Genomic DNA, 16973 nt, shown 5'->3' with positions numbered 1-16973 from the left:
TCAACGACTGCCAAATTACAGCTTGCAAAACTTCTAAATTACCTTCCTTTAAAAGTGGGCGGTGCCACGCCCATTGTCCAAAATTTTACTAGTTTTCAATTCTGCGTCATAAGTTCAACTCACCTACCAAGTTTCATCGCTTAATCCGAATTTGGTAATGAATTATCGCACTTATGCGATTTTTCGAAATTTTCGATATCGAAAAAGTGGGCGTGGTTATAGTCCGATATCGTTCATTTTAAATAGTGATCTGAGATGAGTGCCCAGGAACCTACATACCAAATTTCATCAAGATACCTCAAAATTTACTCAAGTTATCGTGTTAACGGACAGACGGACGGACGGACGGACGGACATGGCTCAATCGAATTTTTTTTCGATACTGATGATTTTGATATATGGAAATCTATATCTATCTCGATTCCTTTATACCTGTACAACCAACCGTTATCCAATCAAAGTTAATATACTCGGTGAGCTCTGCTCAACTGAGTATAACAAGTAAGGACGGGGCTGTCTTTGGCTATGCCGAAGACTTCATACTTTTCATGAATGAGGCTGAACAATAATCTTATTCCGTTCGTAATCTCAAAATAAACGGATGTATAAGATAAGAAATATATAGTGAACAGATGTACATACCTGAAAGATTTTTAAGATAAATATAAAACAAAAAATAGGTAGGTACTTTGTGTGAGGATGCAAAGATTCAGGTTTTTTGTGGTCTGCATGTAAAAACTGTGACTACGGATCGCGTATTTCAACAATATATGACGTAAACGTAACTATTTGATGAAATTTGAAGCTTTTAGCCGTAAAAGAGGGGCAAAAATTACAGTTTATATGGGGTATGTAATATATATAACACCGATCTCTATGATTTTTTCAGACAACAATATATGCTACATACGTAAGCATTCGTTGAAATTTTAAGCCTCTAGCTCTTAAAAAAGGGTAGTAATTACGAAAAGTGTCTTATCTGAACAGTCGGTTGTGGGGGATATATACTATATATACGACCGATCTCATCAATTTTTTCAGGTAACAATATGTGCAATATACGAAAGTATATGGTGAAGTTTGAAGCTTCAATCTGTTAAATTGAGTAAGATATTACAAAAATCCTCTTTTTCTGAAAAATCGGTTGTATGGAGGATATACGCTATAGTGGTCCGATCCGGCCGGTTCCGACAAATGTCTAATCGGACACCCAAATACACCCGCTCAACAAATTTTATCAAGATATCTCAAAAATTGAGGGACTAGTTTGGATACAAACAGACAGACGGACAGACGGACATGGCTATATCAAGTAAACTCTTCATCCTGATTATTTCGGTATACTTAATGGTGGGTCTACCTATATTTCGTTAATGACTTACAATTTTGGGATTCGTGACGAAGTTAATATACCATTTAATTTTCATAAAAGGTACAAAATTAAGTAATTAGTAACAAGAACAATAAAAATTCATAAAAATTGTAAAAATGTAACAAAATAGAAAACTTGATTTCATTAGAATTAAAGAAGAATATTGGAAAAAAAAATTTATTTAAAAGAAGAAATTATTAAAGAAAAAACTTTAACTAAACTTATTAAAAAAATAAAATTAAAATAATTAGTAAAAAACGGCACTATGGACTTATTCATCCTATTTGACGTCCTCACGGATCGACCAGATCAACTATACATTGCGATACATTTTAAAATATATAACCTGTACTTGCGAGACTCGTATTAGAGTGTGCTCCTATATCTTTTTTACTGCCTTTATGGCATAGAGAATGAGAATAAGTCGGCTGAAGTACCTTTTAGTAAAATAAGACATTGTTCACACAACTTAAAATTCGATAAGGTATTCACTGGTACTGATTTTCCACCAATAAGAAAACCGCTTCTATTTATACTTATATTGCTCAAATGATTTTGCAGACCATTCGCTTTCCGTGACGAACATGCATAATAGGGACCTAGTCTGGCGGCGTTCGGGCGCAGCCACAAATCACAATACTTACTCAAAACAAAAATTACTTACTGGCGTGTTTATTCTCTAATAAATCCTGGCACGCATAGAGGATAAGTTTGTTACAATCAAGACTTATAATTTTGTACGAAATCTTGTGCCAATCAATATCTAGACGTTCAGCGGAACTAGAGGAACTTGCGGAACTAGCGAAAGTAGCAGAAGCTGCAAAATATAAATAAAAGTTATAGGTTAAATTTCTTAGAAAGATATAATTATAGTAACATACCATGTTTATCATATTTTGTAAAAAATTGTCCATCAGGCAGGAATAGAATTCTTCCATTTGTAACTTGTTTGGATTCGCTAATAAATATGAAAAAAAAAAAAAATTTGTAAAACTGCTGTATATATTTTCAAAGTAAACAACAAGAAGAGTATGCGAACGCTACTGTCAGCTGAGAGAGCCAGCAAGACGCCTTTGCAGGAGGAAAACAACATAGGCAGTAAGGCATGAGTGTGAGGAGCATGAGCTGTTAGTAACCACGAATGACGCCTGCCAATTTTAGCAAAAAAATTCGACGACAGACGAAAGGTTCTTAGTCCGGGGTAAAATACTGTCGGAATTAAAACGGTGACCTTTTCACCGATGTTCAGAGAGTACTTAGATTATGCAGGGAACACTTCTCTGACCTTCCAAATGGCGACAGCGATGTACATATCGCCCAAGGATTTATGATGACTTTGAGCCCGCAATCGATGAATTTATGTTCCTCCACCCAACTATGACGAAATCGGAATATAAATAACCAGATTAAAAAACAACAAGACCTCGGACGATCAGTGGCGTAGTACGATTTTCTTGTGCCCGGGGAAAAATATTTGGTTTCCCCGCAAAACTTATACGGCTGTGCAAAATGACGTTGAGCAACACTATCAGCTCAGTCAGAATTGGGAAAGACCTCCCCGAGCCGTTCGAAACTAAACGAGGTTTCAGACAGGGTGACATCCTATCGTGCGATTTCTTTAATTCGATGCTGGAGAAAATTATACTAGCTGCAGAACTTAACTGCTCTGGAACAATATTGTATAAAAGCGTGCAATTATTGCCATATGCTGATGACATTGATATCATTGGCCTAAACACCCGCGCCGTTAGTTCTGCTTACTCCAAACTCGAAAAAGAAGCGGTAAAGATGGGTTTGATGGTGAATTAGGACAATACGAAGTACCTTCTGTCATCGAGCAAAGAGTCAGCGCATATGCGCCTTGGCAACCACGCTACTGTTGGCAGCCATAATTTCGAAATAGTAAAAGACTTCGTTTATTTGGGAACCAGCATTAACACTAGCAACAACATCAGCTCTGAAATCAAACGAAGAATCACTTTTGCCAATAAATGCTACCTTTGACTAGGTAGGCAATTGAAAAATAAAGTCCTCTCTCGGCAAACGAAAATTAAACTCTACAAGTCACTTATCGTGCCCGTCCTGCTGTATGGTGCAGAAGCATGGAACATGACAACATCAGATAAAGCGGCTCTGGGAATGTTGGAGAGAAAGTCCTTCGAAAGATTTATTGACCTCTACCCGCTGGCGATGGCGAGTACCGAAGAAGATTTAACGATGAGCTGTACGAGCTCTGCGCAGACATCAACATAGTCCAGTGAATTAAAACGCACCTGCTGCGCTGGTTAGGCCATGTTATGCGAATGAAAGATGACGTTCCGGCTAAGAAAGTGTTTCTGCCGGAACCAGCCTATGTAAGCAGAGGTAGAGGGCGGTCCCCACTCCGCTGGAAGGACCAGGTGGAAAATGATTTAAACTCCCTTGGTGTGACTAATTGGTACCAGTTGGCAGAGAGAAGAAGCGACTGGCGCACCTTGTTGGACGGCCGTAACCGTTTAAACGGTTAAGCGTCAATTAAGTAAGTAAAGTAAGTCGTGTAAATCTTGTACATATTTCTTTTTGGAGACGATCGAGAACACTTTTCATAACGCGAGAAATTTCACATTCTGCGGAAAGACCAACTTCTCTTGCCGGTTCTCCAGCCATTTTGCGGCGCCTTCTTACACGTTTTATTATATCAATACCCCATTTTTCAAAAAGAGACTTCGCTTTTTCTATTGATTCACAGAAAGTGTCTCGAATATCGGATAGTTCAGGCGCTAATGATTTAAAATACACTTTTCTAAAATTCATCCCCGGATCTTGTAATCTGAGCTGCATACGTTCAATCCTCCTTAAGATTTCATACCAGAAATAATGAAACTAAAATTAAATATATTTTGGAAAGGATTGTAGCTTCGCTTTTGGTGTCACTTGAGGTGTGCTAATCTGCAAATTGTTCTATATGTTCTACTACACTCTCTAGCCCATTGGCGATAACGCTAACCGCTTGTATTCTGGCGCTGCATCGTGTTTCAGATTCACGTTTGGCAGTTTTTGTTAGATCATTTTTTAATAATTCCCATCGTAACGTTGAACGTGAGAAAAATACATATGTATATATGCTTTCAATTATTCCACAACCTGTCGCAACTGTTCCGGATATACATATGCATGCATTCTTAGTATAGAACATTTTTTCCAGAATTCAGTTATAATAAAAATGCTTTGCGAACCATTTGTCGCCCCTGTCTCTTTGCCCAGTCTACACAAAGTGGGATACTACAAATTGAAGCTTCAAACCTGGTAAATCCGCAATCGACCAGATTTTGACTATACGCCAAATCTTGGAAAAATGTCGCGAAAAAGAATTGACGCATTACCTCTTCGTCAATTTTAAAACCGCGTTCAACAGCTTGAAAACGAGCCGCCCATATACGGCATGTCTGCATTTGGTTTCCCCGCAAAATTTATACGGCTGTGCAAAACGATGTTGACCAACACCTTTAGCTTAGCTAGAATCGGGAAGGACAGCGGCTCAAAGCTAAACGAAATTTCAGAGATACCGGCCGTCTCCACTGGAAGGACCAGATGTAAAACGATTTAAATTCCTTTGGTGTTAATTTTGGCACCCGTCAGTCAAATGAAGAATCGGATGGAGTAAATTTTTGGACGGCCAAAGCCGTTAGATCGGCCGAGCACGAATTAAGTAAGTAAAACCTCGAGTTAGTGAATTCCACTTGTAGAAATCATTCGTAGCGACGATGTGTTTCCAAATACCAAATTAGACCATGGATACATCTTTCGGAGATCTGACTAAACTGAGAACAAAATACTATAACCTAGCGACGAAAAAAGTTCTGAACTCTTAAGGAATGTATCGACAACATGATTTAATGCCATTGTCCTCAATGCAGCTTCAACACGAAGAGGTTTTGAGTATTCGTCAGTCCCTTATGAATATTATCGGAACCCTAATCACCAGAGCTGCATGAGCCTTGTTGAGATCAATCATTTGTGCAGACCAGCTCTCCAGTACAATGTTTGCTTGGCTGATTTGTGGCTTAATTTTAACTTTACAAGAGATTTACCCCTAATCAGCATGTCTAGGTCATCCATGTAGGCAAAAACTTAGCAGAAATTGTTTTTAAGATCCCAGTGTAGAGCATAGCTCTCACCCCTATCCGCAGCGCATTGAAAATTATTGGTTCGAATTCGGGCCATATCTATATCATAATCACATCACAATATTGTGGCCAATGTTGACATCACTAACAACAAAAACGAAAAGCAGCCACTCTTATGTACATGAATACATAAATCATAATTTATACACATATATAGAAGGCGACGAAGAGATAACTCACTCACTCACATGTATTCTTCAACCAAAGTTGTTACTCACACATACACATGCATATAAGTAGATAAATTACCAAGCAGGAGATACAACAGTTCTAGAAGGCGAAAAGTACAGATCTTAGTAAGAATATGCGGGCGAGGCATCAGAGAGTATAAAAGCAGTGCAAACTGAGGAATGATTAACCAGTTTTGATTTAAGCACGCTATTGGTTGAGAAGTTTAATTGTGAAGTACTACTCCCAAAGTAAACTAAATAAAGACCAGTTTGCAATACTAAATATTGGAGTAATTTATTCAAGAGTTTAGCGATTCGAACGTTAGCAGAGGGCGGAAATAGCGGAATTTCCCAAAATTCGTTACCATTGGTGTGAGAAAAGGACAACAAGGTTATTGCCAAGTTAAGGGATTTAAACATCCAGCAGCCCAAAAAGGAGTTGAAGAACCGTGGGTTGAATACAACCGGCAATAAATCCGAACTACGAACACGACTACGAGAGGCAATGGAATCAGAAGGAATAAACGAGACAAGAAAATTAGGGGAGAAAAATGAAATACCGCAGACAATGGTGAACACAGATTTCAACATGATATTGGCTGCAATATCGGCCATCACAAATATCCACCAACATGCCATCGCAACTGGGATCACAGGAGACACGTATAACATCCAAGGTGGAATCACAGGAGACACGTGTAACATCCAAGATAGAAACACAGCTTGAATCAGAGGAGACTCGTATAACAATCAAGATGGAAGCACAACTGGAAGAACAAGAGACACGCATAACAGTACAACTAGAAGCGCAAGAGGCGGCTATATCATCAAAACTCGAAGCGCGAATGGACGAAAAAGTTATGCAGTTTGAGGAAAAAATCGAGGCCGAGGTGGATGCTTTGATAGAACTTTTCCAGGAGTTACAACTTAACCACCCGGCTGATTCAACGAGTAATACGAGGGTAAAAACTACATCTTTTGACGGTTCTGTTCCTCTTCAGGTCTTTAAGCTTCAATTTGACAAGACGTTAGCAGTGAACAACTGGAATGCTGAAGATAAAGTTGCTGCACTCTTCGTGGCATTGAAAGGGCCTGCAACTGAAATCTTGCAGACTATTCCAGAGTACGAACGGAACAGTTATGAAGCATTGATGGCCGCTGTCGAGAGACGTTACGGAAGCGAGCATAGAAAACAGGTACACCAAATTGAGTTGCAAAACCGTTACCAAAAAGCGGATGAGGCTTTGCAGGAGTTGGCAAATGTGGATGCATCCGTGCAATACACTGATAGTGTAAAGATTCAGAGCTTTATAAATGGCATACGAGATGTCGAAACGAAGCGATCGACATACGCAAACCCAAAGGCAAAATTCGGTGAAATGGTATCCCATGCACTGACTCAGGAAACTGCCTCACTTTTGAGGAAACCAGCATACAAAGCACGCCGTGTAGAAGTAGAAAGGGCAGACTGGGTGAACACAATATTGGAGGCGCTGAAAGGATCGCAAAAGCGGTGTGACAGAGTCATCAAATGTTTCAAATGCGGGAAGTCATGTCTGATTCTAGTGCTTCCAAGAGCATGTGTGGTCTTAAGTAAAAAGCTGGAGGAGATGAGCAACAGCGAGCCAGATGTAAAGATCGAGAACTTGCTCCAGCTCCTGTGATATCTGTATCATAAATCGGAAGAAAATCGAGCAGCCTTACAGTCCGTGGAAATGTGGATGGCAAGGAACGTATACTGACTGTAGATATGGGCGCATCTCATCCTATAATCCGGTCTGATTTGGTCAAGAGGAGAGTAAAGCCATTACATGGAGCAAGATTGCGTACTGTAGCTGGCGAGTTTAACGAAGTCCAGGGAGAAGTGGCATGTGAAGTCTCAATTGGGAAGGCCATGGTTCTACAAAAATTCGTTGCGGCAGATATCGTCGATTAAGTCATATTGGGAGTGGACTTCTTAGCTGACCATGGCATCAGGATCGATATGCAGAAGGGGATTATGCAAACACATACACATACATATGGCCAGTAGAAAAGCATTAACTACAAATATACATGTAATAGCTGGTAACCAAGCAGGAGATCCTACAGTTCTAGAAGGTGAAACGTCTAGACCTTCGGAGAAATATGCGAACGAGACAACAGACAGTACAAAAGCAGAGCAAACTAAGGAATGAGTAATCAGTTTAATTTAAACACGCTTTTGTTAAGTAAGTTATATTGCACTACACCCAAAGTAATCTAAATAAAGACCAATTGGCAATACTGAAAACTGGAGTGAACTATTCAACAGTTTAACCATTCGAACGTTGGAAGAAGGTTTGAAATAAGCGGAATATCGCCGAAATTCGTTACAATTGGTGTCAGAAGGGCAATTGTTGTACAAATTCCTAAATTCCTAAGATTTCGAATACAATTTGGACATGGTAAAGTTACGTGAATTAAAGAGCCAGGAACTGAAAAAGGGGTTGGAGAACCGTGGATTGAGTATAACCGGCGACAAGATCGAACTTCAAGAACGAATACGGCTTTCGTCCTGATGGAGACGAAATATTAACAAAAATGGAAGAGAAAAACGAAACATCGCAGAGAGTTACGAGCACAGACTTGAACATGCTATTGGCTGCAATATCTGCACAAACGTGGACAATGACATTTGAACTGGAATCGCAGGAGATACGCATAACACCGAAGATTGAAGCACAATTGGAAGAACAGAAGACATATACGGCATCTAAACTGGAACTGCAAGAGGCATGCATATCTGAAATGTCGGCACAAATTTAGGAACAGGTATAATCGCAGCTCTTTGCGAAATTGGAGGAGCAGGATGCACAAATTTTATAACTCGAGGATAAAATTGATGCCGAGATAGAAGCGTTAAAAGGTCGTCTGGAGCAGTTACAACTAAATCGCCCAGCTGTTCCAGAGAGAAATCCACAGGTAAAAATTCCACCTTTTAACGGCTCTGTTCCTTTCCAGATTCAATTTGACAAGACGTTAGCACTGAACAACTGGAATGCTGAGGATAAAATTGCTGCACTGTTCGTGACATTGAAAGGGACTGCAGCTGGAATCTTACAGACAATTCCAGAGTACGAACCGAACAGTCATTAAGCATTAGTGGTCGCTGTCGAGAGACGTTGCGGAAGCGAGCATAGGAAACAGATATGCTAAATTGAGTTGAAAAACTGCTACCAAAAAGCGAATGAGACTTTGCAGGAGTTGCGTCGGATGTCGAAAGGCTGACCTATTTAGCATATGCGGGCGCACTCGTGGAATACACCGAGAGGGTAAAAGTCCAGAGCTTTATAAATGGCATACGGGACGTGGAAACGAAGCCAGGTACATACGCAAACCCAAAGCCAAAGTTTGCTGAAACGGTATCCCATGCACTGACTCAGGAAACAGCGTCACTTTTGAGTAAGCCCGCATACAAAGCTCATCGCGTGGAAGTAGAAAGGCCAGATTGGGTGGACATGATTTCGGAAGCACAAAAAAAAAAGATCCAGATCACATTGTACGTCATCGCACCACTGGTCGTAAAGTTCCAACAATATGGGTATCCGTAAACGTAAAGCTGAAGGAAATGAGGAAATCTCCACGTCCACTCAATCGTTAAACTAAAGCGAGTCAGCCGCAAAGGGTGACAGCTAGCTCTTGCTTGAATGCACAATTTTGTAGTGGCAGAGATTGTTGATGAAATCATAATTGGAGTGAACTTCTTAATCAACCAATGCATCAAGATCGACATGCAAAGCAAGACGATGCGGTATAAGAACATGGATGTGCCACTTAGTTTCGGCTACGAAAAAGGCTACCGCAGTGAACAAGTGCTGGTGGAGGAGAATTGGCAAATACACCCAAAATCGGAGGCGGTCAACAGGGCAAAGATTGATGGAGATTATGGGACAAACATATTTTGGGTTGTCGAGGCAGCAAACAAATCAACAACGAAAATCCTTGTAAGAAAAACCTAAACAAGATGGACATATTACGGTAAGAGTACTCAATGAGTTCAAGTCACCATTCAAACTGACCCAAGGAGCTTTATTGGGAAGATGCCAAGAGGCTGAAGTAATTATTAACTGTGAATAGCTCCAGAACGTTTTAACAATCAAGATTGATCTTTCAAATGACATCACGGCATGGACGGAGGGGCTAGAGGAAGACTATCAGAATAAGGCAAAACAACTGCTCCTAAAGTGCGCAAACATATTTGACCAAGATGGCTCCAATCCAGGCCGCATCAATGTTGTGAAACATCAATTTGACACTGGAGATGCGAGGCTGATCCGTCAAGCTCCTCGTAGTGTTTCGATGGCAAAGCCGGAAGTTGTGAGTCAAATCATACAAGAAAAAAAGCGACAGCGGCGTAATCGAACCATTAGCTAGTCTATGGAGCTGGTGGTACTTGTGAAGAAGAAGGATGGAAAAATGAGGTATTGCGTGGACTACCGCAAGTTTAACTACGTCACGAAAAAGGATAGCTACCCATTGCCATGAATTGACGACAATCTGGACTCGCTATCTGGTACGAAATGGTCGATGGATAGGAGAAGGTAGGTATTGCGTTACACGGAGAGAGTATTTGGCATTGGTAGAGAGCATTAAACATTTTCATAATTATCTCTAGGGGCAGCGATTTGCGTCAGGACAGATCACGCAGTGTTGAGATGGAAATGGAATGAAAGGCCAAATAGAGAGGAGATGTCAGCGGATAACTCTATTGTGGAGTCAAATTGGGCACAGTGTAACAGTTTAGATTTGATATCCGGCTGCATGCATCGAGTATGGGAGAGTGAGGATGGTCAATGTAAGAGGAAACTGGTAGTTGTTCCCAGGAAAAGGATTCTTGACGTTCTCAACGAGCTACATAATGGTCCAAGTGGAGGTCATGTGGGGATCACGAAGATGCTCTTGAAAATTAAGCAGATATTCTATTGGTTTGGTAGCCGTCAGTCGGTCACGGAGTGGATTGCCAACTGCGAGGTTTGCAGTAGAGCGAAAGAGCCCAAAACCCGAAGTCATGGCCAGATGAAGCAAAACTCAGGTGCACCATTGGAAAGGATCGCTATGGATGTCGCAGGTCCGTTTCCTACTAAAAACCGCGGAAACAAATATCTACTGGTGGTTATGGATTATTTCAGCAAATGGCCAGAGGTATAGCAAATTCCAAATCAAGAAGAGGAAACAGTAGCAGAAGTGTTTATAAACAATTGGGTTGGTAGGTTTGGTGTACCAATGGAGTTACATTGTGACCAAGGTAGGAATTTTGAAGCAACTGTGTTCCAAGAAATGTGTAAGACATTGGGCATTCGAAAAACACGGACAACTGCATTGCATCCTCAGTCCGATGATATGGTGGAAACGATTCAATAGAACATTGGAGGAGGACTTAAGGAAATTTGTGGACAAGTTCCATAAAGAGTGGGATACACGCATACCATTATTCTTGATGGCTTACCGATCGGCAGTGTATGAGACAACGGGCAAAACTCCCGCAAAGGTGATTATTGGCAATGACCTTCGACTGCCAGCTGTTTGATGTTTGGGATAAATGCTGATTCGCAGAGAAATACCAAGAAATCCTCTCGTGTATTGGAGGAAGAGATGAAGGAAATACACGATCTTGTAAGACAACCAACCAAGATCATGAGTAACAAGATGAAAGCTAGATATGATAAAGCAATTAATTCAGAAAGCTTTCGGAAAGGAGATTTGGTGCTGTTATACAACCGACAACGAAAAAAAGTTGTCTCCGAAATTGCAATGTAATTGGGAACGCCCATACAAAGTTGTAAAACGGATCAACGATGTAGTTTACCGCATACAAAGCATTGGCAAACCACGAAACTAAATGAAAGTGGCACATTTGGAGAGGCTGGCAGCGTTTAGATCAGAAAATTTGTCAGATCGGAACGATACGACTTAGGTGGAGGGCAGTGTGACGAATTTTAACACCACTAAGCTGTTAGTAAATAAGGGCACAACAACAATAAAGCAAGCTGCCACTCTTGTATACTCCTCGGACACATCACTTTAATCCACGTACGTAAAAGGCGACGAAGAGATATCCCACACACAGATGTAGTCATCGCCGAAGTAGTAACTCAAATATATACACGCATATACATGTATATAGCTGGTAACCAAGCAGGAGATCCAACAGTTCTAGAAGGTCAAATATCTAGATCTTTGGAGAAATATGCGGACGACACAACAGAGAGTATAAAACCAGCGCAAACTGAGGAATGAGTAATCAGTTTGATTTAAATATACTTTCGTTAAGTACGTGATATTGAAGAATAATTTACTACTCCCAAAGTATTCTAAATAAAGATCAGTTTGCAATACTGAAAGCTGGAGTGAATTATTCAACGGTTTAGCGATTCGAACGTTAGCAGAAGGTTTCAAATAAGCGGAATTTCCCCGAAATTCGTTACAATATAAAAAGAAGTGTAGTCATTTGGGTTGAAAGAAATTTTGTTTGAATCAAATTTTATAGTTAAATTGTTTTTCTTGTTTCGTTCTGGATAAATTGCACTAAAGATGGCACAATGCCGAAACCGGTTTGTCTCCGAACCAAACTTGAAGAGGAATGGCGGTAAATGGTTCCAAAACAGGTAATTGATGTATACTGAAACAATTTTCCATCATTTCTTGTCAAATTTGGTTTGAATACGAACCCAATTCGGTGTTGTACCATCTTCAGTGTTATTATTTGACAACGAAAAGGGAAACAAATATTTTACCTATGCACTTGGAATTTGAAAAAGTTTCTTTTGACACAAAAGTCTTCACTTAGTCGAAAAAACAACAAAACTTTCACCCAAAACCAAAATATTTGCCTGCAATTAAAAATACTTACTTATGTTTTATTAGGAATGTTTTTATTCTTAGCTGGTGGGTTCCAATTGTGATATCAGTTTTATGGCAGCGGTAATCTACATGGTGCTGCGGGATATATCTACTTTGCATATGCCAGAAACCTTCCAACTGTAAATAATTAAAACATAAGCTTTTAAAATGGATTTAAAGTCTATACACAGTACTAGAAAATTGGCCTGACTTTATACATAGTTTAGACGGTTAAGCGCCAATTAAGTAAGTAAGTAAGTTATACATAGAGCTAACACTTAATTTAGTTAAGTATACAGATCTTAATACTCACCATTCTATCATTCACTTCTTTCAAATATTTTATATTTGTTGGACACTTCGCTGCATCTCCGGCTATCAAACATGATGATGTCAAAAAAATAAAAATTGATAAAGGGGCACTGAAAAAAAAAAAGTGAAATTGATTAACAAGTAAGGAAGTCTAAGTTGTTATTTTGTGTGCTTAATAGTGTTACAAGGCTGCGCAATAATACATATACATATGGTTCTATTCTGAACTAATTTTCGTATGGTCGGCGCTCAAGCGGCCCGAGACGCCGAGCTTGGTTGCAGTTGTTAACGCTATGTTCTTTGCTACCAGGTCCACAGGTGGAATGTGCAGAATGGCATACAGTGCAGCTGTCGGGGTTGCTTTCAGGGCTCCCGTAATGCTAAGCATTGATAATCTGCATACTCCCTCTAATTTTTTGAGGTAGGTTGCTTTTTGTGTGGCATTCCACCAAACAAGAACTCCATAGTATAGAATAGGGCTTACAATCGCTGTAAAATCCCAAGCATTCCCAAGCATTCTTTTACATGCATAAAATGCCGTTGAGGCCTTCTTCACCCTCTCCTCCACGTTGAGCTTCCATGACAGCTTACTGTCTAGGATGATTCCTAGATACTTTGTGCAAAGTTTCTCCTGTAAGGTCGCCCCTCCTAACTTAGGCCTGATCCAATTTGAGACCTTGTACCTCTTTGTAAACAAGACCATATCCGTCTTATCCGTGTTGGCTTTCAACCCGATATTTGATGCCCAGGTATGAATCTGCCGAAGCGCCCAATCATTCAAAGAGCTAATCGTTGGAAGGCACTTTCCACTTATTGCAATTGAAAATTGCAACGTCATCCGCGTAAGCCGTAAGTTTTACGTGTCCCTCATCAAATCGCCTGAGCAGTTGGTTGATGACCAGCGTCTACAGCAGAGGTGATAGCACCCCTCCCTGCGGCGTTCCCCTGTCCACTGATTTCGTGGCCTCGTACAATCCCCATTGTGATGTAATCCTCCTGGAATTTAACATGCAGCCGATCCATCTGGTTAAGGCTGGATATACTTTAATGTAATTAAGACCATCCATAATCGCCCATTTAGAGACATTACTGAAAGCCCCGGCAATGTCCAAGAAGACTCCCAGAGCATATTCCTTATTTTCCAGGGCTTTCTCTACGCTTATTACCACCCTATGCAATGCGGTGTCTACCGACTTGCCTTTGGTGTACGCATGTTTTGTTGCGGAGAGCAGCTTTTCATCCACGTTGGACTTTATGTACACATCTATCAGCCTCTCAAAAGTTTTGAGCAGAAATGATGTTAAGCTAATGGGTCTATAATCTTTGGCATACACTTGACCGATCTTCCGGCCTTTGGTAGGAAAGCTACACGAGCAGTTCTCCAAGAGTGAGGTACATGATTCAGTCTTATGCACCCATCGAATATTATTTTAAGCCATTCCACGACCGCCCTACTTGAGACTTGTAGCATGGCCGGGAATATACCATCTGGGCGCAGCGATTTAAACTTAGAAAACGTCTTCACTGCCCACTTGATCTTGGTATCGGTGACCAAGCCCGACACTACCCGCTCCGTGATGGAAGTGTGAGTGCTGTCTGCTGGCTCTTCTAAACCATCTCCCGATGGGGAATGTGTATCGAGAAGCACCTCAAGGGATTCCTCACTATTACGTGACCATACCCCTTTCCCTTTCTTTATTAGTCCTGGACTATATTTCCCTTTGCTAGGACTTTTCTCAACCGTGCTGTTTCGCTGGAGCACTCTATGTCCGTACAGAAACATTTCCATAAGGTTCTCTTCGCCCTGGAAATTTCACGCTTGTAGATCCTCAGTAGATCCCTATACACGTCCCGACACGCTTCGCTTTGCGCGGTCTTTGCTAGCTTAAACATTTCTTTTACCTGTATTCTTAGAAGAGTCAGCTCATTGCTTCACCATAGCGGCTTTGCTTTCCCTCTGAATCTTCTTAGAAGGCAAGATTTGTTATACGCAATCATAAGCGTCCTAGTTAGGAATTCATTAGACTCCTCCAGTTCTCGCACATTGGCAACCTCTTTTGGTTGTCCCAGTTTCGTTTCTACCTGTTTCTGAAAATTAGTCCAGTTTGTTGACCTGGGTTTCTAAAGGTTCCTCCCTTCTCTACACTCTTTAGGGGGATGCTGAAGCTAATATACGCATGGTCGGAGAAGGATGGTCTATCAAGAACCATCCAATCATACCTTGATATATCACGTTCGGAGCTCAGTGTAATATCCAAAACATTGCTGGATGTTGGACCAATGTATGTAGGGACATTTCCCCTGTTGGCTATCTGTTGGTTTGCAGGATGTAACAAAATAGAGATTCGCCTCTCTCGTTCGTATCTGATCCTCCTCACGCTTGAAGTGAGCCACCATTTAAATTTATTCGAGCATTTTATGGAAAATCGTTAATTTTTGCTCATTTTCGAACTGGTCTTTTTATCAGTTTTAAATATCCAATTATTTTTAATATATCACACCTCAACGTTCCAAGGAAGAAAAGTTTAAAACTAGTATCAACTTCTTAAGTTATTTAAAAAAAAAAAACAAAATAATGGTATAGAAACAAAAAGAGAGCTAAAGTTTAAAAGTCAAACAATAAAACACTTATTTTTATTTTTTATTTTAATAAATCTTGATCCAAATAGTACCAGAGGTGAGATTAGGATTTTTCAAATATTACTGAAATTCGACCTGGCATTGATAACCGTTTGCGTACTTTTTTTTATTAGAATGTTAAACATTTTAAATTACTAATATTTTTCGAAAAATATTATTTAAAAGAAAAAATAAGTCGCAAAATTGACAGCTCTTTAGGAAAAAAGGACTCAAGTCACCGAATACAAAATTTAGATGAAAACGTATGAAAATTATAAATTTGTGTGGCAACGGCAGAACTAATCAAAAAAGTTTTCTTCAAGAAAAAGCTGGTAAAAGCAACCGAGTTACACGTCCATCCAACCGATATAGTTTTACATTTTCATCCATCAATATTAGCTGTTCAACCAACTTCGCACGAGTTGTTGATTCTGAGTTAAGTGTTTCAACAGTCAAATAAAAAATAAAAAAATTGTTTTTTCTAATTAAATAAAACTTTTTTCAAAAGCTTTTGATATTGCTTTTTCTATGGCTTGAAGCTATTGCCCAACGGTATGGCATATTCGACATTCAAACTGCCTGTGCTAATATGTTGCCAATTTATTAGGGGGACTCATGATAGCATATAAACTTATAACGTGCAAAATTATATCCATTTACACACGCGGTTATATGAACGCACTTAGTAATACTCTTGATAAACTTGATTGTTTTTCAGCTCTATTATTGCCAAAAAAATTTTTTTGATTGTTATACAAATTAAAAAATACCAAGATTAAGTGAAAAATCAAAACTAAAACGCCTTTACTTGCTGATGTTGGAGATTTCTGATGAAAATTCGGGCTGTAATGTCTGCAAGGTTGCATTCCTTTGAGTTTACCGCGTTTACACAATGAAATGTGCGCGTAAATTTATACAAATTGTGTAAATGATTTTTCATACAAAATTTGACAGCTCGTTTACGCACTAGATAAATTTATATGTTTACACACTTTATAAGGCATTTATACGGTTACATGAGTCCCCCTATTTTCATTTGGCCAAAGTCCTCCCATCAATAAATAATGCTAAAGCGTGTGAAACGAGAAATAATGGAATGGGTTGTGAAATAAATGGATACAAGATTTTAGCGTGGGTTTTGGCTGCGCACTGATTTATCGATTTCGTGTCTGTAATGTGACCTAATGGTATCGCTTTTGGCCCCACGGGTCAGCTTGACGAAGTTTTTCATATCAGTCCTTTTTACCTAAGGAAAACTAATCATACGTTTGGCAAACACTCCATCGCCTAAATCTACTCCAAAGTAAATCGCGCCAAGTATTAATTTTTTTTTCAATATTGTGTCCACGCTACAAATTGTGTTCATATTCATAAGTTACTTGTTGGATTTCATTAGATCAAAATGACTGACATCAAAACTCCCCAAAACTGATCCTCTAGTTATTAATGGTCAAAAGATTTTCCATTATGTTC

At 39.7% G+C, this 16973-nt stretch overlaps 1 protein-coding gene across 1 annotated transcript in view; it reads right to left on the bottom strand.

The window, feature by feature from the left end:
* Window positions 1-16973, bottom strand: part of LOC137241148 (uncharacterized) — a 30717-nt gene that overhangs the window by 7703 nt on the left and 6041 nt on the right. Inside the window, exons 2-5 of the mRNA XM_067768444.1 lie at window positions 12883-12991; window positions 12580-12707; window positions 2254-2330; window positions 2037-2189 (exon numbers count right to left, since the gene is read on the bottom strand). Of these exons, the coding sequence (XP_067624545.1) occupies window positions 2037-2189; window positions 2254-2330; window positions 12580-12707; window positions 12883-12991 (467 nt within the window). The remainder of the gene's footprint in view (window positions 1-2036; window positions 2190-2253; window positions 2331-12579; window positions 12708-12882; window positions 12992-16973) is intronic.

The sequence above is a fragment of the Eurosta solidaginis genome, chromosome 2 (assembly GCF_040869045.1).
Source record: "Eurosta solidaginis isolate ZX-2024a chromosome 2, ASM4086904v1, whole genome shotgun sequence".
NCBI lineage: Eukaryota > Metazoa > Arthropoda > Insecta > Diptera > Tephritidae > Eurosta > Eurosta solidaginis.
Note: the sequence above shows the minus strand (reverse complement) of the source record. Positions and strands in the feature narration are given on the sequence as shown.